At 44.9% G+C, this 19,959-nt stretch overlaps 1 protein-coding gene across 1 annotated transcript in view; it reads right to left on the bottom strand.

The window, feature by feature from the left end:
* Vps8 (VPS8 subunit of CORVET complex) overlaps nt 1-19,959 on the bottom strand; it is a 187,881-nt gene that overhangs the window by 89,365 nt on the left and 78,557 nt on the right. The window contains exons 27-31 of the mRNA XM_051150738.1: nt 11,130-11,201; nt 6,632-6,751; nt 5,686-5,742; nt 1,379-1,461; nt 315-399 (exon numbers count right to left, since the gene is read on the bottom strand). Coding sequence (XP_051006695.1) covers nt 315-399; nt 1,379-1,461; nt 5,686-5,742; nt 6,632-6,751; nt 11,130-11,201 — 417 coding nt within the window. The remainder of the gene's footprint in view (nt 1-314; nt 400-1,378; nt 1,462-5,685; nt 5,743-6,631; nt 6,752-11,129; nt 11,202-19,959) is intronic.

Below are 19,959 nucleotides of genomic sequence, written 5' to 3'. Positions count from 1 at the left end.
GCTGATTCTCGTTTCATGCCTGTGGAGCTCCATCGGCTCCCTGAGGGGTCCACCTCGCCCTGTCCACTCACCCACACTCCCTCCCTCTGAGTTCATTTCTGCCTGCTGTGTACACCCACCCTTCTTCCCCAGCACAGTCCATAGTCTACATTTGGTTCCTCTCAGTGTCTGTCTCAGAGCTCAGGAACTTCACATGTTAAATTAGCAATATAGATTCTAGTTATAGCAGAATCTCAACAGAAACCAAGTGCATACAGCTGGGGGAGAGAGGCTGTGGAGGGCAGACAAGGAGGTAAAGCAGTCTTTGAACTTACCTCTCGCAAAGGGTCATGCAGGTAGCAATCAATGATCTTGTCATACTGGTGTCCTCGCTCATACATAAACTCACAGATTTGATAGCTAGAATGTGGAAACAACAGACCTCAGTTGCCGATAGGCAGGTAGTGATGTGCGTTTGACATTCAGAACCTTGGTCAAGCATGTGAAAGGGAGTGGTGTCATTTCTCGTGCTAGATACAGTCTAAGGGTTTGTAGGACAAGGGCGCCTCCGACAGTAGGGACACAATAGAGCACATGCAGATATCTGACCTTGGCAAAACCCCTAGAACCTGGCCCATGCATGTCAGATAAGGGCACTTGGCCTGTATTATGTGTCTAAGAGAAAGGAGAGCCCGCCTCTCTTCTACCTACTGCCTGAAGATGATGCTGAATGCTATTTTAACAAAAGCCTTAAAGAGACAACGTGTCAATTAAATAGCTGGTACTAGGTATCAGTAATTTGAAAAATTTTTTATATTGTTTGTTCAAAACTAAATATAACAAACTAGGTAAATAAGTGTTACCACATTGTATCTTATTTACTATGCTAAATTTTATCATTTCTACTGAACACAACTGTTATAATCTAATAAACACGAGAGATAAATTCATTTTTTTAAAAACCTAGAGCTGGGCCTATGTATGGTCCCAGCACTTGGGAGGCAGAAACAGCAACATGAAAAATGCAGGATCTACAGAGCACACTCCAGGACAGCCTGCAGCTGCCCAGTGAGAACCTGCCTCAAAACACCAAAAGTAGCCATGTGAATAGATGGGGGGGTGGGGTGCACAGGCAGACTGCTTGTTCACTTTCACATTAAAGCAAATGTGCGTTTTAAAATTTATGCTATACCTTTCCGTAAATTTTGCTAATTTTCAGAATTCATGTGGAAGGCAATAAACAAAAACCCCAGCCTCCCATGCTTACATTTTTGTCACTGAGGCTGTTAATGGAATGCCCTTTCTTAGTTAAAACAGCAGAAATGCAAAATAAACTAAGTTTCACTTTAGAGAAACAACAATACTGTTGAACATTAATAGATAGCTTTACGCAGCTCACAATTCAGCCTTTTCTGCCATGCGGATGAGCCGGCTCTCTTCAAATTGAACTATGCCTCCAGCCTGCAGCAACTCTAAAAGGACCTGAAGATTTAAAACAGATGATAAAGACACTTGGAGGTTTGTTTTACTTCCTAGTTCTCTAAGAGCCCGCTCAGCCGTGCAGCCCATGGCCTCTTATGTCGTGTGTTATCACCTGGTGACAACTGGGACAGCCTTCACTGCCGCACGGTGACTCTGCTTCTCAACACGGAAGGGACACCACAGCATTTTCAGACGCAGCACCACACAGCACACTCGCCTCAAAATATCTACATATACCTGCCTAAGAAGTCTTGTTTGTTTGTATTTTGTATGTGTGAGTATGTGTACATGCACCACATGTGCACGCCTGGAGAGGCAGATGCCAGAAGAGGGTGTTGGATCCTGAAACTACAGTTACAGGTGGCTGTGAGCCAGCACAGGGGTGCTAGGACCCCTCCACATGGGAGCCCCGAGTCCTCTGCAAGAGAAGCCTGCTCCCCTAGTCACTGCACCATCTCCCCAGCCCAGCCAGTTGTCGTCTGGCACACTTATGTCTCATGGTTTGTAAAATCTATTCCATGGACAGTGTTTAGCTTTACATGCTAATTATTTTAATTAAACATTGTGTGTGTGTGTGTGTGTGTGTGTGTGTGTGTGTGTGTGTGTATCAGCAACTCTCATAACACACAAAAGATAGTAACAATTCAAATATCTGTCAAGGGATGAATGAACTAATGGGGTAACACACATACACACACACACACAACACACACACACTAACAGAAATTATTTGGTTTCAAAACAGAAGAAAAGTTGGCTATGTGGTGCAATGTGGACGAACCTTAAAGATACTGTGCTAATGAAATCACGACCAAACAGATGGACAACGAACACTGTATGACTGAACTCACACGAGGAACCAGAACGGGAGAGAAAGAAATGGCTGCAGCCGGGGGCCCAGGAATGGGAGGACTAGGAGGTACTGCTCGGAGTGACTCTAGCTCCATTTGGGAAGGTGGAGTATCCGCAGACTGCAGATGGTGGAATGACTTCCATGCCATTGGACTTTAGACTTAAAATGGCGCATTCCAGGGCTGGGAGGCAGCTCAGCTGGCAGGGGACTTGCCTAGCAGCCATGAAATTCTGAGTGTGATTCCCAGCGGTGCACGAATCACACGCATGCCTACATTCTTCAAACTCAAGAAGATAAGGAATTTAAGGTCATGTTCAGCTACACAGTGAGTTTAAGGCCAGCCTGAACCACATAAGATTTGTCTCAAGGGGACATTTTAATCCAGGTATCGTGGTGCACACATATCATCCCAGGACTCACGATGCTGAGGCAGGAGATCATAAATTGTACACTAGCCTGGGCAACAGAGAAAGACCTCATCTCAAAAACAAAGACAAAAGCAGAAACAATACAAGCCAAATCTATCGGAGGGCACATCACTTTCACCATCGTGGCCAGAGATAAAGTAAGCAGGCCAGCTGTGCAGCTAGGATCTCAGGCCTGCAAGCGAGTGCAGGACTCAAAAGGTATGAGCCTTGTCACGGTGCCCAGGAACCTTCAGTGAGAACTTTTGTCTTTTATTTTGATGTTGAACAAAAGCGATCCAAATTACATTCGAGGCCCAAATTTAATCTATCTGGAGCACTGGGATGTACTGTCATATACAACAAACCAGAATGAAACCCATTCGTTGGGTCAGTTCGGAACAAAGTAACGGAGTGTGTTGAAGCCGGTCTTACCTACTCGCTGCCCGCTGACATCAGCAGGGACTTTTGCAAGCGACTTACTCAACGGTATTAAACACTAAACTAACTTTTAACTATGCATGTTACAAGCAAAGGGAATGAAACTCGGAGCTCATCGTTTCCCAACGTTTTGTGGTGTTTGGCTACTCTGGCTGCCAGGGCATAGCCCGTGACGGCGACATCTGAGTGGCAGCTCCATGTTTAGTGGCAACACATGGGAAGGTTAAGCAAGCCATCTTGGGATCCCTGTGGATCATCAGAATGCTACTGAAGAATCTCACTTTTTGAAGGACTGTAAAAACAAGCAGCCAAACAAAAGAAGGCAGACCCACTTGTGGCCTCCACAACCTGAAATGTTTACTTTTGGTCCCTTGACAGACACAGTGGTCAGTTCCTGGTAAAGGAAGTGAAGAAAATGTTAACAGGCCAGTTAAGCTTAAAAGTGTGAATGACTGGGGCAGCAAGGAGGTAAAGGGGCTCGCCCCCACGCCTGGCAACGGAGTCCCTGGTCCATGGTGGAAGGAGAGACTTGAGTCCGGAAAGCGGTCCTCTGACATATGCCCTGTGGCCCATGCTCAAACACACACGCGAAGCCAACACATGTAACATTTTTAAAGCGTGTCTGTCTGTAGGCGTTATACTGCGAAGAGGAAGAAAAAGATCAGTGGGTTTTTTTTTTTCTAATTTAAAAGTCTTATCTGTGAGGAATGACGAGAGAGGGTTATGGGCAGGGGTGTGTGCTGTGGGGAGGTGTGGGTGTGCGATGTACAATACTGTACATTATGAGAACACTGAGGTGAAACCCGTTATCTTGTATGCTAACTGAGAGAGAAAAAAAAAACAACCTGTTATCTGATTGGGAGAAGCAGTCACTTCACTGATGAGAGAATAAAATTGTTTTACTTTCGCCTTGCTTATTTACACAAATTTATATAAATGGCAACATTCATATTGGAACTGTACTTGGGAAGCTAACTGCTGACTATGAACACATCGCTGCATAAGCAAATGCTGTGTAACAGGGGGACAATCCGTACACGGAGTGCTGGGCTGGCAGGGGAAGGAAGTCGCCAATTTGAATTGTGACCTCGAACAACTTATTCCATCAGTTTTCACTACTTCAGAAGCTGAGGAGGGGAGCCATCCAAATGGGCACCTCTGTATATAACATGGCTAAGGTGCTGCGGTTATCTGTGTGCAGACCTGGTCACATCTACTTCCTAAGAGGTTATATGCACACACCCTGCATGCCACAATCTGCCCTCGCTGCTGCAGACAAATGGTGTAAACATGAAGTTCCCTCTCTGTTATTTGTCCTCAGTGTAGCTTAATGGAAACCAATATGCTGCCTTGTTCTCTGAGCCTCCTGCAGTGGTCGCTGGGCCACAGCAGAACTACAAAAGGGCTCACTGCTGCCAGTCTACACTCTTGACCCCAGGCTCCGAGTCTGGGCTGTGTGCTGACCAGGAAAGCCAGCTCGACAGTCACAATTCTAAATCCTGGGGCTTAGTTACTTACAAAGTCTGGTATCAATTTTAGGCGGGTTGACAGTACCCATAATTTCAGTGTATAGTTTTTTTGTTTTTATTTTATTTTATTTTATGTGCATTACTGTAAAGGCATCATATCCTTTGGAACTGGACTTACAGGCAGTCACGAGCTGCCATCTGGGTTCTGGGACTTGAACCCGGGTCCTTTGGAAGAGCAGACAGTGCTCATAACTACTGAGCCATCTCTCCAGCCCGCAGTCTATAGGTTTTTAAAGCACCCCTCATGAAAGTGGTAGGAAGAAAAACAAGTGGTGGCCAGTTACTGTCCCAGTGTTAACTAGGGGTGGGTGGTGGAGCAGTGGGATTCCAGTCTGCAGAATGGAGCCCTCTGTGCAGCAGCACCTTAGGATACGCCCCAAATCAAGTGTGCCCGCACTCAGGATCCTGTAGTCTCTGTGGGTCTGGGACAGAACAGTGAGCTGGAGGGGCACGCTAGGCACTGACTTGCTATGTAAGGAGGGGGAAGACCGTGCCACGCAGACTGCAGCTCAGTGGCCAGGGCCGTCCACACTTTCCTATGGGTTAGTTAGCTTGTCCAGATCATCTCCCGTACACACAGTGACGCTGGCACACAAGAGCTTTCTGGCTCACAGACTGTGTGAAGCGCTGGTTGGCAGGATCTGCTCCGTCTAGGCAGCATGCCTGTGGGCACAGCGGGAGGCGGGAACCTTGGTCAGGCTAGCCTCTGGCCAGGCCTGTGAAGGGTCATCCTGACTGTTTACTGACTGGAAAGAGTCACCCTAAAGGGAGGCTGCACCATTCTCTGCACTTTGGTCCTGGATGGCATGAAAAAGACAAGGCTAGCCCAGGGCCAGCATCCGCCCTCTCTGCCTCTCAGCCGTGATGGAGTACATGTGAACTAAAATAAACGCTTTCTCTCTGGAAGTGCTTTTGTTAGGGCTTCTCACCACAACAACAGCAAAAGTAGGCACAACAGACGTTTCCCACAATCTTTTGCAAGTTCTAGTGTTCATACCTGCTGTCTTTCAGAGTGGCGGGAGTCATCATCGGGGCTACAGAGGAACTCAAGGACCTGGCCAAAGGGAACAGCGGCAGTTATCTTTCCGTGTCAGCAGCTCACGCCCATTCACTTGTTGCCAACGCCAGCGTGTGCGCTGTTGTCCCAGCTGATGGCCTACCATATGCATCAGGCTTCAAGGACGCCAACAATTTAGCATGTGCCCTATACATATTCCTTTACTACGGAGAAACTGGGCTGGGAGTGCTTCACTCTGAGTCCCTTAATGCCACGGTCAGCAGGCATGGGCTTCAGTCAGGATGCTTGGATCTGAATCCTAGCCTACACATAATAGTATTTTTGCTAGAAATAATAACCCCAAGCCTGGCTTTAGATGAGTTATTTAATCTTTCTGGGCTTTCTCTGAAAAAAAAAATGAGGATAAATGGACTGACTTCAGAACCTCTGGAAAACTTAATAGATGGACACAGGGCTCTCCTGGCTCTTGGGAGTCCTCAGTACAACGCATGATCAGCACTGGCTTCTCTAGACAGAAGGTGGTCTTCACACTACTGTGGACATGTAGGGGACGCTCTGACTGTGACTGAGGAATGCCTGGAGAGTCAAAGCCGTTTATGAGGAAACTCAGACCTCCCAAAGTAGCCTTTTCTCAAGACGACCAATATGGTCTTCCCATCAGTGAAAGAGATTCTTGAGTTAGCAAATTCAGAAGGCAAGAAATTCTAAAAGCCTAGAGCAACCAAATAACTATTAGATACAATATTGATAAGCCATACTCCTCTAATGCTAGGCACTGAGGACAATCGTACCACCCAGAGCATAGCATGAAAACACACACCCCTCCTTCAGGACCCAGGCTTGAGCACAGTTCCCAGCAGGCTGTCTCGCCTATGTGTGGAGAACAGAAGGAACCAGCTCCACGGTCGCTGTGAAAGACACTCACTTGATCGAAGAGGGTTCTGTTCACAAACAAGGTATTGTCGGGCTTTGCGAGCTGCCGGGCGAGGAACGTAAAGAGACACCCCACTTGTGATGGGGTAAAATCTGAATTCTCCACCATAACCTGGTGAGCAAAACAAGCCATTTAGCAATACTCAATCTGGTTCAACGTAAAAGTGTGCAAGTGTGTGTGCACATGCACACATGAATACACGCACATACACACACCTATCAACAAGAAAGTTGTTTTAGGGTTAAAAGTAAAATAACTTAACAATAAAGGAATCCCTGGAAGGAAGCCGGTGCAGCTGCCTTCACGAGGTGACTGCTTTCTGCTCAGTTGGTGGGTTGTGAATGGACTTTTACAACCACATACAGCAGGTTTCCAATAACAGCCATTCACCTGGTTTAACTTTGTTCTCATGTCTTAAGTCTCCATTGTATATATGGAGTACATATGGTGCTGTGACAGAGGCCCTTGAGGGAGTTGTGCTGGTAAGCATAGATTGTCAACTTGACAGAGCCTAGAATCTCCTGGGAGACAGACCTCTGGGCCTGCCTGCCTGTGGAGGATTATCTTGACCATGTTAAATGAGGTAGGAGACCTGTGCACTGTGGGTGCCACCATTCCCTGGCTGGGATCCTGTCCTTAATGGAGAAGGGGACTGAGCAGCAGCATTTGGAATTACAAACTAAGAAGGAAGATGAGTCAGATAAACATCCTCAAAGATGTAGTAAAATCCCATCGTTATAAAGGCACAAAAACATGGAAGCCCAATGTTTAAAAAGAAAGCAAAAACCCACATACAACAGCACATTAGATTCACTGTTACAGAAGGAATCTGCAAGAAAATAAGAAACAGCTTCTAAGCAAAGCCCTGAAGTCTACAGTAGAACCTTTGCCAAGGACTATTAATCAAGAGAAGAGAAAACAATGATGTGTGTGTGTGTGTGTGTGTGTGTGTGTGTGTGTGTGTGTGTGTGTGTGTCGGAAAACAGGACTCTGGCGGGGGAACCCTAAGCTCCACCGGGTGCAGAAGCAGAGGGAGAAGGGTAAGTCAGATGGCAGCCTCGGGACTGGGGAACATGCGACACAAACTGTGGGACAGCCAGAGGTGCTGAGGCGGAGAGTGGCTTGTGATCAGGACTGTGATGGGGGCAACGAGCCCGTGTACAAGTGGGGGATGCAGGAAGAATGTGAGGGGACCACTCTGTGAGGGCTGAGTGGGCCCAAGGGAGGAAGAGGGTCTTGGACTGCAGCAGCAGCAGCAGCAATAAGAGTGGGAGCTCAGTGCAGAAAGCAGCCAGCACAAGCGTTCCTACATATGGAGGATGTAATAGAGACTCATTCTGAGCATGACCAGTAGGTGGATAATCTTGCCACCAACAGAGAAAGAATGCAACACTGGAGGTTGAGAATTGGGCACTGTCGAGGGCTGTCGTGGTGGATTAGCTGGGGTGAATTTACCACAGGAGAGGGTATAAAGCCCAGCACATCCACTGTGAGGCTTCCAAGTTCTAGCCTTTATCTTCCATTCAGAGACAACATATGAGACCTTGCCTGCTGTGCATGTCTCCTGGGGCCTGGTCCGTCCTTCTTACTTTGGGAGCACCTGCCCCCCCTTAGCCCTCCTGCTGTGCATGTCTCCTGGGGCCTGGTCTGTCCTTCTTACTTTGGGAGCACCTGCCCTCCCTTAGCCCTCCTGCTGTACGTGTGTACTATCACTGCCAGGCTAGACTGTCAGGAAGTTTAACCCCGAGTCACACTCCAGCATGCACTCCCTGAGCATCTACGCCACCAGCCAGCTCTGACACACAGCACATGTCCCAGCCCACGATCTTCAGAGAGCTTTCCATGGCTCAGTCACCTCCCTGCTTGGTGCCCAGGTCCTTTACTAGGATTCCGATCTCTAAGCCGTGAGCCCGTCCAAACTGTCTGACCTTACACACACCTTGTACAAAAGCAGCTCCAATTCACAACTGACTCGTTTGCCAACTCAGCGATGTCTAGCTGATTCTATCCTCCAATGTCTCCATTCTTTTCCTCCAAAATATCCCAAAGGCCATGCTTACACACTTTCCTGGCATCGCTTAGTGTTGGGTTCACCCCTCTGTCTGTAACCATACAGCACACGACAAGCCCGCGTTCCTCTACCCTGCCACTCACTTGCTCTCCCACACTCAACGCCTCCCTCCAAAGCACACTCCAACACATGAGTACATCCTGTCACCAGAGAGCAGTGACCTCCATGTTCTCTCTTCATTGATTCAAGGTGAGTGTTATCGTGGCAACACAAAAGAGCAGCAACCCCAGCAGCCATAGGGGATTCTGGAGCTCCAGTCTCTGCATATGGATCATCCTACCAAACCAGGAGAGATTTAAATTCAGATTCCAACCAACTAATGTATAAATGCTTCTTAAACACCTACTAGATTCCAGGCATGGCAGAGCTCATGCTCTGGGCATGCTACGACAGTCTCCTTGAATATACTAAAGGCAGGACAACAACATCAGTGAAACTAACATACTAAATACCACTACCAATCTGCAGTTCCTGCTCTAACCAAACTAGATGCCATATGGGAGGACACAGAAAATGGTCAAAAATCTAACAGAGTAAGGGAGGGAAGAGGCATGGCGGGCTGAGCTGAGAGACAACCCATGCAAAGATGATGATGATGACGACACAGGTGAAGAATGACATGCATGTGGAGGCGGAGAGGATGATGGGAAAAGCAATCAGTTTATATTAGTCAAGGACTATAAACATGGAGGATCCTAGATGCCACGTTAAACCACCGTGATGGATATAGCAAAAATTGCTATATGTGAGGCCATGGTTTGGATGCACCTGTGCCGCAAAGGTATATGATGTGCAAGCTTGGCCACACTTGGAAAGGCGGTGGGTGTTTGATAGGCGGGGTCTAGTGGGCAGGAACTGGGTGACTGAAGACGTCACTGGGATGAGATTAACGCGGAACTGTCATATAAAGAGTGTGGCTGGTCCCTATGTCTTTGACTTCTTGACTCCCTCTCACCTTCCCTGGTACCATGATGCCATCCACCGCATTGTGGCAAGGCCAAGGGGACCTTTACTGGAAGCCAAACAGGAAGCTTACGTAGTTTTAAGATTTCTGCTTCCAACACTGTGGGCTGGGTAAGCCTCTTTCTTCATAAAGCCCCAGGTCTGTCTGAGGGTAAACTGCAGTAATGTACGCTCAAGCGTCTACTCTTCCTCCTACCTTGTACCTGAGCACATCGTGACCCTGAGTGCTTCAGTGTCTCTTAGTACTCCTCAAAGTTCTGGGTAATGTGACATAAGCAGATTTGTGGTGCACAACTTCAAAGACGTTTCCTTCAAGCCCTATTTCCTTCTGTGTCTTTGTGACGTGGGCTTCTTAACTGCAGAGGAACAGCTGGCTCTGGGCAGCTACGCTGAGCCAGACAGAAGCCGGGTGCCAAGGGTAACCCTAATGAACCAAGCTCGGCTCTGGGGGTGCTCAGGCCGCTCCATGGATAGGCTGCCTCCCTCCAGCCTAAGGAAGAATGCTACACTTCTATCACAGCTAAACTACTGTCATTTTGAGTTATCTCACAGATATAATTTAATTCCAACTGACCTACCAGAGAGATAACAGAAAAGTAGATAGATAAAGGCAGGGTTACAAATAGGTAGACTGTCTGGGAATCTAGGTGAAAATTCTTTATATGTACTACCTGGATTTAACTGGCTTTATTTAATAATTCAAAATTTCTATTCTCATAGTCATTGCCACTTACCACACAAGGCTAATAAATAGATGAATTCATATGATATGTTATATATATAGAGAGAGAGATACTGTGTACATGCTCTGCATATTACAAAGAATATTAATTATTAATGAATATTAATTCATTAACACAGATGTAATGTGTTTATGCTACATACAACTGAAAGACAATTTAATTCTGGCCTCAAGACCGAAATAATCTAAAAGGAAGGAACCTCCGTTTTACAGGCAGATGAAGACTGACAACTGTAAGCTCTCCACGGAGCCTCTGAAGAGCTGCACAGACACCAGGGACGGGGCATGTCTCTCTCTGCAGGCACTCATAGCAACAGCACGGGTCTGAAAATAGGTCTTACGTGTCACCCATCACCTTAATACCATAGCGGAAAATGGTCCTACCACAGTAGCCAACTAAGGCTGAAGAGACAACTCTTGGCGTTAGTCACGTCTTAAAGCTGTCTCTACTCTTACACACCGTACTAACAAAGCAGGCACCACAGCGAGCATTTCTCACGATCACAACTTGTAGCCCAGCACCCAGCCTAACACATTTTCAATTAATCATTAATATTCTACTCAGCTTTTGAGGACCAAACACCATAATATAATGCTAGTGCTGCACCAAATAGCTCAACTGAACAGATTATTTCAAACCCTGCTATAAAAAAAAGCAATTAGCTTGTTGTAGTACCAATCAATAGAAAGACTTTCAGTCTTTGATTACTTACTTTCAATAAAATATCCACAATACGCTGTTGGTATTCCACAGCTTGCTTGTCATTTTTAAAATCTTCAAAGGTCTAAAGGAGAGAAAGATAAAATTTTAAATGACTGTTATTTGCTAATTCTAGAAAGAAACAAGTTACTAAATCTTCCTGTCACTAGCAGGAAACACCTGAATTTATTTCCTTTTATAAAATAATGCTTAGATGATCATTAAAAACATTTGTGAAATAAAAATGTCTATATTAAAATTTTTAGGGAGTATTATCCAGTAATATTTTTCATCTCAGATACATTTTGTGGAAAAACATGCACTCAGAATGTTGCCCCCACCGCATACAGATATCTAGATCATATATATGGAGATATGTGGATATATATATCACAGGCACCCCATATATACACATGTACATATACATATGGGGGAGTGCAGGTGCCAGAGGTACTGGATACTCCTGGGACTGGAATTACAGGCGGGTGTGAGCCACCTGACGTAGTTGTGGGAAGTGAACATGCATATACATGTACCACACGCCTGCCTTGTGCCAGTGGCGGCCAGAAAAGGACATCAGATCTCCTGTAAGTGGAGTCACTGACGGCTGTGAGCTGCCATATTGTTGCTACAAACAGAACCCAAGTCTTGTGCAAGAGCAGTGAGTGCTCCTAACCACTCAGCCTAACTCCAGCCCCGGTTATTCTTATATTAATGATAAGATACTTTAATGAAATTACATAAACTATAGCACTTAATATATCATGACATCCCAAGACCTTAAAATGAATATATATATAGTTATTATTATTGTTATTATACAGCCAAAAAGAGTTTGAGAAAAAAATAAGACAATGTGACAAAAGAACAAGCAGCAAGGGGCTGTGGAGGGAGCAGCCGTCCTCGAGCTCACAGCTAAGCACTAGGGACCCTGGAATCGGGCTGTCCCTTCAAGGAAAGGAATGCGATACCTGCTATCCGCCCAGAAGGCTGGCAGTGGACATGATTTCTAGCCTGGTGATCTTTGCTCTGTTTGTGGCGGGAGACCACACCAGACCCTCCCCCAGATCATTAACATAAACTTGTTTTTCTCAGTCAATCTATCATATGGGAAATTTTTAACTAATTGTTATTTGCTATTTTTAGAAGGAAACAAATTGCTAAATCCTGCCCCCATCTCTGTACTCAATTTACAGAGCTACCTTTACAGAAGGTGTCATGTCCACAAAAAGAATTTCAACGTAGTCATGTCTGACCTTTATTTAGCTTACTTTGTTCCTCAAGGAAATTTATATACGCCTTGTTCTGCACGTAGGATTGAGTTAATTATCACTAGGATAGTTCGCCAAATTGTACTGTGGTTAAATATATACCTAAACTGAATTACTTGGGGTCAGACTCTTGAAGTTTGAACGAACACCAGCCACTGAACTGTACGAAGCAGACCGACCTCCCTGCCCCCCTGGACTATCTCTCTGCAGAGACCCATGCAGGACTGAGCAGGCTGGAACCAAGGCCTGAGAACAGAAGGGTAGGCTGCCACAGGCTTGGTGGTTTACAGCTATGCAATTCATAACAGCCAGGAAATGAAACCAGCTGTTATGTCCATCAGCAGAAGAATGGCTAAAGAAAATGTGGACCATAGACACAATCCAATTTTATGCAGCCATAAAGAAAAATAAAATTATGAAATTTGCAGGAAAATAAATGTAATTGGAAATCATTATGTGAAGGTGTTATGTTGGTGTGCAGGCAACTCAACTGCCTTCCCTCAGGGGCCTTTAAGGTCCTGACAATGTCCTATGTCACCACTTGTATCCTATGTCACCACCTGCCACCCTGACACACACACACACACATTCTCTCTCTCTCTCTCTCTCTCTCTCTCTCAGTGTGTGTGTGTGTGTGTGTGTGTGTGTGTGTGTCACTTCCTCGGCTTCTTTACCTCTCTTTGTCCCCTGGGGTGCCCCTTCCCCCTTCTTTTCTGCCCTCCTCCCTTCTACAATAAATCTCCTTTACCAAATATGTCATGTGGAGGCCTATTATCAATATTATAACATTGGAGCCGAGACTGGTGGGGCTTTTCTGGTACTGTCTGGGCACACCGGAACGCCTTCCACCTGCCACGCTGCCCACAACAGATGTGTCTTCTGTTCCACTGATCATAAGCTCTGCTCCATCCAACACTGAACGACAGATTGGTAGGTTTTCCCTTCCTGTTTGGTGTAACCAACAAAAGCCAGCAGTTTCCGTTGACCTCCTCTTGGATCCCTTCCCTGGGTCTCTCTCCTACCAACATGGTTCCCCCCCCCCCCCTTTCTCTTGCTTGAAATCCTGGTACTAGGTGAAACTGAGTCACTCGGTCTTCTGCCCTGGCCCTGGCAAACCGTGTGATAACCATGTTTGACCAGCTGGTGCCAACACATCTCCAGCCCCTCGAACCCACTGGAACACCACAGGTTGGGTTCAAGGCTTATTTCTCTCTTCACCCATGGGAATGGTATCCCCAACTCAGACCTCCAAGCTTTTTGGAAACACCTAGCTTCTAAATTGTCTCATCACACCACCCTAGTGATGGGGTGGGGGGTGGGGGCATTAAAAACCTTCCTTTTTTTCTTGCTCTAAATCTTGGTTTTTCGCTGCCTGACCATTCTCCCACACTCTCCCTTGCAGCAGGTCAGCTCCAGCAGCACACACCGACCCGCCCGTGCGTCTGCACACCACTCTGAAGCAAGCAGTTTTCTCCAGACCAGTTTTGCAGGTCTGTAGAAACTGCCGGTCTGTGAATCTAATCCTGAACTCTACTTGGTCTAATTCTTCCACTTGGAGCCGCTTGCCCTTCCCCCGACTCCTACAGCAGGCCTGCAGAATTTCCAAGCGAGCACTCTTCCCTTCCCCCTTCTTCAATTAACTCTATTTAAAACAAACAAACAAGCAAACAAACCCTGGCCTCATTAAAAGCCTAAAACAACCACAGACAGGTGATTCCCAGATTCCTAAAACTCTGTCTGCCTTTCCAAAATCTCTGATATCTAAGGTTCTTTTTCCCAACTCTTAAGATTCTCAGCTCCATGTGTTTATGTGTGTAACTTAAATGCAACTCGCTTAAAGATAAATCAACACAGACGTTTTCAAATACTCGCCATGTGACTCCATCATCTTAAGATAACCACACGGTATGAAACAACATTTATAAAACTTCTTTGTCCTAATGAACTTTCTGTCTATTATCCTATCTCCTCCTTTTAGACTAAAAAACCAGCAAGTCTCATTTCAAATTGGTATGGATTTCTGTGGAAATTCAAAGTTATATTTTTACAATATGATAGATAAATAGATAGATAGATAGATAGATAGATAGATAGATGATAGATGATTCAATCCCGGTTTGAAATTTCAAGGTTATAAAGGTCTCTTCAGATAAACAAGCTAATTTAAAATATATGTCTAATTACTTAAGTCTTTACTAGTTCTTGAATGAATGAATGAATGAATGAATGCTGTTTCTCCTTTTGCCAGCTGCCTGTGCTCAGGGTTGGCCAATGGGTTTGATATAAAAATGGGTGGTTCTTAAAAAAAAAAAAAAAAAAAAAAAAAAAAAAAAAAAAAAGGGTGGTTCCAAAGATACTTTTATATTAATTCTAGAGACATTCATTAAGCCTCCAACCTAACAGGGATGAAACCTAAAGCCCTAGTCTTTAATAATTAAGAAACACAAGTTAATAGTCACTCGTAGTATAAATGATCAAATCCTTTAACATGTCCAGAAATATATCTGTAGTCATGCAAACAACCAATGTGATTGATTTCAGGATTAAACTTTATTTAGCATCCTGTACATGCTTTCAAATTTAAATAGAAAGTAACTTTAAAAAAGCAAAATTTGTCTACTTAGATCTACTTGAGATATATGTGGTCCTCAAACAGTCATCTGTAGAATATGCCATAGCTGTAGATCATAACACTGTTTTGTTTGCAAGGTGTAGTTTACAACAAATAACTAAAGACAGACAAAGATTGCTTAAGTCAAATATGCTAACCCTCAAGCTTGTGGGCCCTCTGCTGAATATGGCATTTAGCATATGTAAGCTTATTATGACATACAGAGACTCCCAAGTCCTAACAGTAGCTCCCTATAGTCTCCGAGAAGATTTGGGCACTACAGATGACTTCGACACTGGACTGTGGTACTCTGACCACTGGGAAAGACTGCCCCCCACGGGTAGGGCCCAGCCTGACTGTGGACAAACTGGACACCCGGAGAATTACTGTCTCATGTTGCTGATAACGAGGTGAGGTCCATCCGTTTCTCTCATGTTCTTCTTCCACAGAAAAGCTTCTCGCCCTCTGTGCCTGATGGCCAGACCATCGCTGCCCGCATTGCCACAAAAACCACGGGAACCTGGAACAACTGTCTAGGTATAGACTATGAACTTAATAGTCATTTCTCTCATTTTCATAGATTCATTTAGGTTACAATTTATCCTCAGGTCTCTGATCACACTGATGGCTAAGCTAACTATGGCTTGACAACTAGAGGACAGGCAATTAGCTCCTTATCCCAAGGTAATCCACTATTGGTCAATTCATCAGCTGATTAAAAACTACTAACTACAAAAAAAAAACAAAAACAAAAAAAAAACAAAACAAAAAAAAACTACTAACTACTAGACCTCCTATTTAAAAGGCAAACAGGTCTGCCGTATTCACAGAACTCAAGTTAGACAGGATTCAGACACAGTCTGCCTTGTTACCTGACTCAAAAACCAGGTCTCAGATGTCACCTTTTACTGTCCCTTTAGCTACAGGACACTGCCTGCTCCCAGCATGGTTTCAGATAGGCGCTCCCAGTCATGCTGTGGGACCCTTTTCCTTGTCTGCCTGTGAGTGGCAATCACCACACTCCTGCACCAACACCAGCGGTTGCTGAGCCGTCCCTTCTGGCTGATGTAAATGCTTCCTGCCTGCCGTTCTCGACAACCTACATCCAAACCCTCATCTAGGACCTTCTCCTGTGGGTGAGATTTCTCCTTCTACCGGCAGTTTTGTCTCTCCCTCCTCTGCTGCTGAAAATCCCAGTACCAGGTGAAACCGTGTCTGCCCAGGCAATCATGCCCTTGGTCTCTGACCATTCGCTGATGAGCCACTGAAACAGACTGCACCAGTTTCCTCAAGTCAAACCTTGCTCTTAGGTTGCCGTGAAGGGGCACTGACTCCTCTTCCCATGGGAAGTCCATTTGCCGGTCCTTCTAGGTTCCCTTCTGGGACGCCATCTGGAGAATTTCAGATCCCTACACCCACCACCTGCTTTAAGGGCTCCTAAGCTTACACACCTCTGCAACCAAACTTGGCCTCAACATCCCTTAAATGACAGCGATCAGGTAAATGGAGGGAGCTTCCCTACATTAAAGCCTTATTTCTTCTTCATTGCAAACCTCCCCTCTCTGCTTGCTCTCCCAAAAGTTTCAAATATACACCTAAAAGAATTTTCGGGGCTGGAGAGATGGCTCAGAGGTTAAGAGCACTGACTGCTCTCCCAGAAGTCCTGAGTTCAATTCCCAGCAACCACATGGTGGCTCACAACCATCTATAATGTGATCTGCTGCCCTCTTCTGGCCTGCAGGCATACATGCAGGCAGAACAGTGTGTGTGTAATAAATCTTTAAAAAAAAAAAAAAAACCAGCCCATATATACGTTCCAATGTCCTGTCCAGGTGTTTTCCACATTCAGGTATCCACAGGTGCTCCAGTCAGCTGGACCTGCACTCTCTGTCCCAGCCACAGATGTTCTCACAGATCCCTAGACCACAGCAAAACAGCTGGCTCTCCCAGGACTTCTCCAGCCCACCCCACCCCCATTCTTTTAGGATCCCCAATGATGTCTCTGGCCCCAAGTCAGCAGGAAGTAGCCATTTTTTAACACAGCATCCTCCTTCCCACCTCACCACCCCTCCCTGGTTCCTCTCCTCATTTTTAAAAATTAAACGAAAAGGGAGAAATGTTATGTTGGTGTGCAGGCAATTCAGCTGGTCTGCCCTCAGAGGGCAACGTCCTATGTCACCACCTGTGTCCCATGTCATCACCTGAGCCAGGTGTTGTGCAGGATATAACTTGCCTGCCACTCTTGCATCGACCTGTGTGTGTGTGTGTGTGTGTGTGTGTGTGTGTGTGTGTGTGTGTGTGTGTGTGACTTCCTCAGCTTCTTTCCCTCACTTTGTCCCCCTGGGATACCCCTTCCCCACTTTTTTCTCTCCCCTCTTCCCTTCTACAATGAATCTCCTGATGCCAAATATGCTGCATGGAGGCCTATATATCAATATTGTAACAGAAGGAAATAAGCCAGACTCACAAAGACAACTATTACATCCTTTCTTCCACGTGCAGAATCTAGTTCTACAGTGTGTGTGCATGTGTGTACTTCTAGGTATACATTTGTGGGTCACAGGACTAGAAAGTGGGTCACAGAGAGGTAGAAGAGACCATCAAGAAACTGGGGTACGGGGAGGACATAAGATACATGTGAGGGGACTTCCTGGAGAAAGGAAAGGAACTAGCTGACAGGAAAATGGAGGAGGAGGAGGGCCATGATGGAGAGGAACAAATGAAAACAAAATATAATGGATACATGTGTGAAGACGCCATGAGGAAACCAAGTATTTAATATGCTAACCTTAAAGTTAATTTTAAAATGTATTTTAATAACAGTAAAAAATGCAAAAATAAAGAAAAATAATTATAGTCAGGCTGCTGAAAGGCCAAAGTTTTAAAGCCTAATTATCAGAGTTAGTTACCATACCCTCAAAACAGTACCAAGCACAGCACTTAAATATTTTATATTATTGCTTACTGTATTCTGAATATAACAAAGATTAAAAACAGTGGGTTCTAGGTGGCAGTAACATGTTAGAAAGGCACCAAGTTCACACAGGACTACACACAAAGAGATGGAAACTGAGTCACACCTAGGTGCTGAGCAGGAGTGAGAAAAGACCCTGGAACACCCTTTCCTGGCCTGCACTTAGCAGCCTGGGTTCTGAGGAATGTTAAATTAACAAAGAGCACAGTTGCTGTGTTCTCCACCAAGAAAATGGACTGCATCCTGCGCCCATGCTGTTTGTAAGGGATCTGCTCAGCCGTGCACTTTCAAGACTCTCAGTTCTACTCAAGCCAGAGGACTTGCTATGGATTTTCTCCACCTTTTCTTTCCTCTAATTGACAGGCCCTTCCCTTCCTATTTCTGCCTAGCGCATGGCAGGTGCTTTAAAAACAACCATTGAAAACAAACAAATCAAAAACATCCATTGAGTTATCTAGTTAGTTATTTACACAGAAAAGTAAAAGGTGTTAAACTTTTTCATTACTGTGCTGTGCAGTCAGCTAGCTGTGCCAAGGTCACAGGAATGATTATTAATCTGGGAAGTTCAATCAGGAGATACTTGTATACTTGGACAAGTTAATTACAACCGTGCCTGGAGAAAAGAGGATGGACATGAAAGCACTTCAGTTCCAGCTTCTGACTTATTAAAACATAAGGTACACACACATACAAACACACACCATGTACATATACACACCAGGCACACACATACCATACACACACACAATGCACACACACACAATGCACACACACACAATGCACACACACATGCACATACACACGCACACCATGCACACACCTTTCTCCCTCATTCCAGACTGCTTATAATAGATGTCACTGAAGATGCAAAGGGTACCATTTGCTACAGAAGTGCTATTCAACTAATACCCCAAAGCAAAGAGAATTAACAAATGTTCTATAGACATTGACAAGGGAAAGAATTTCCTTAGCTACTTTCCTCTTGGCAGCATGCAGTCACTACTTTGAAATACACATTGAACGTTTGTTTCTATAAACCTAGTGAAATGGTGACATAAGAGTGTGAATGCTATGATACAATGTTATGATACGGTGGTAGGAAACAGCTGCCAAATTGGCACATCACTGCTAGAGTAGCACTCGGCAAAGAAATGTAGATCTGAAACTCAAGTTCAAAGCTATCTGGAAATTTGGACATAAACAATTAAAAATTATTCTGAGGTCTGGATGATATGATGGCAAGATCAACAAACATCCTACGTGAAAGGGCCTTTCGGCAAACATGCCATACTTTGTAGGCTACATGGGGTCTCTGTTACATATGCTTTCACTTCTTTTTTACAGTCCTAATAATACAGACATTCTTAGCTTATGCAGGTTTGAGTCAAATGGGGCTGGACTTAGTCCTCAGACAACTGTTTATAGGACCCTGCCCTATCTCCTCACAGAAGCCCCCAAGTAAAATAATGTAAGAAAAATAAGCAAAAAGAATTGCTCACAATTCATGTTTAAAGGCAAAACTAGAATGGAAATAGCTCTCAGATCCTGCAAGGTTCACTGAAATAGGCTCTGAGATCCTGCAAGGTCCACTGACACAGATGGCTATCATCTCCAGGTCTGACCACGCCTGTCAGTTCTCTTCCCTTTTTCCAGACGCAATTAGTCACTGTTTCTGAAGTCAGATGATCAAATTTAACCAACACAGTCTATGATGCAATGAGCCTCTCATGGCACTCAGCTTCTTAAAGGAATTTACTCAGTTGTACACTATAACTTATAAAAGTAGTGTGTGCACACAGAGACAGGCACATCTTACAGAGCTGGCATTTGAATGTTCATCTGGTTTCATTTCTTCCAAATATTGTATCTGTAAATGTGTTTTACATACTTGTGAACTGGATGACCTTACTAAACACCATGACATAAGCAGTCTCCATCTTACAAAGCTAAACAAGAAAGTGCAATACTGCACTATCTAACTGGAAAG

The sequence above is a fragment of the Acomys russatus genome, chromosome 8 (genome assembly GCF_903995435.1).
Source record: "Acomys russatus chromosome 8, mAcoRus1.1, whole genome shotgun sequence".
NCBI lineage: Eukaryota > Metazoa > Chordata > Mammalia > Rodentia > Muridae > Acomys > Acomys russatus.
Note: the sequence above shows the minus strand (reverse complement) of the source record. Positions and strands in the feature narration are given on the sequence as shown.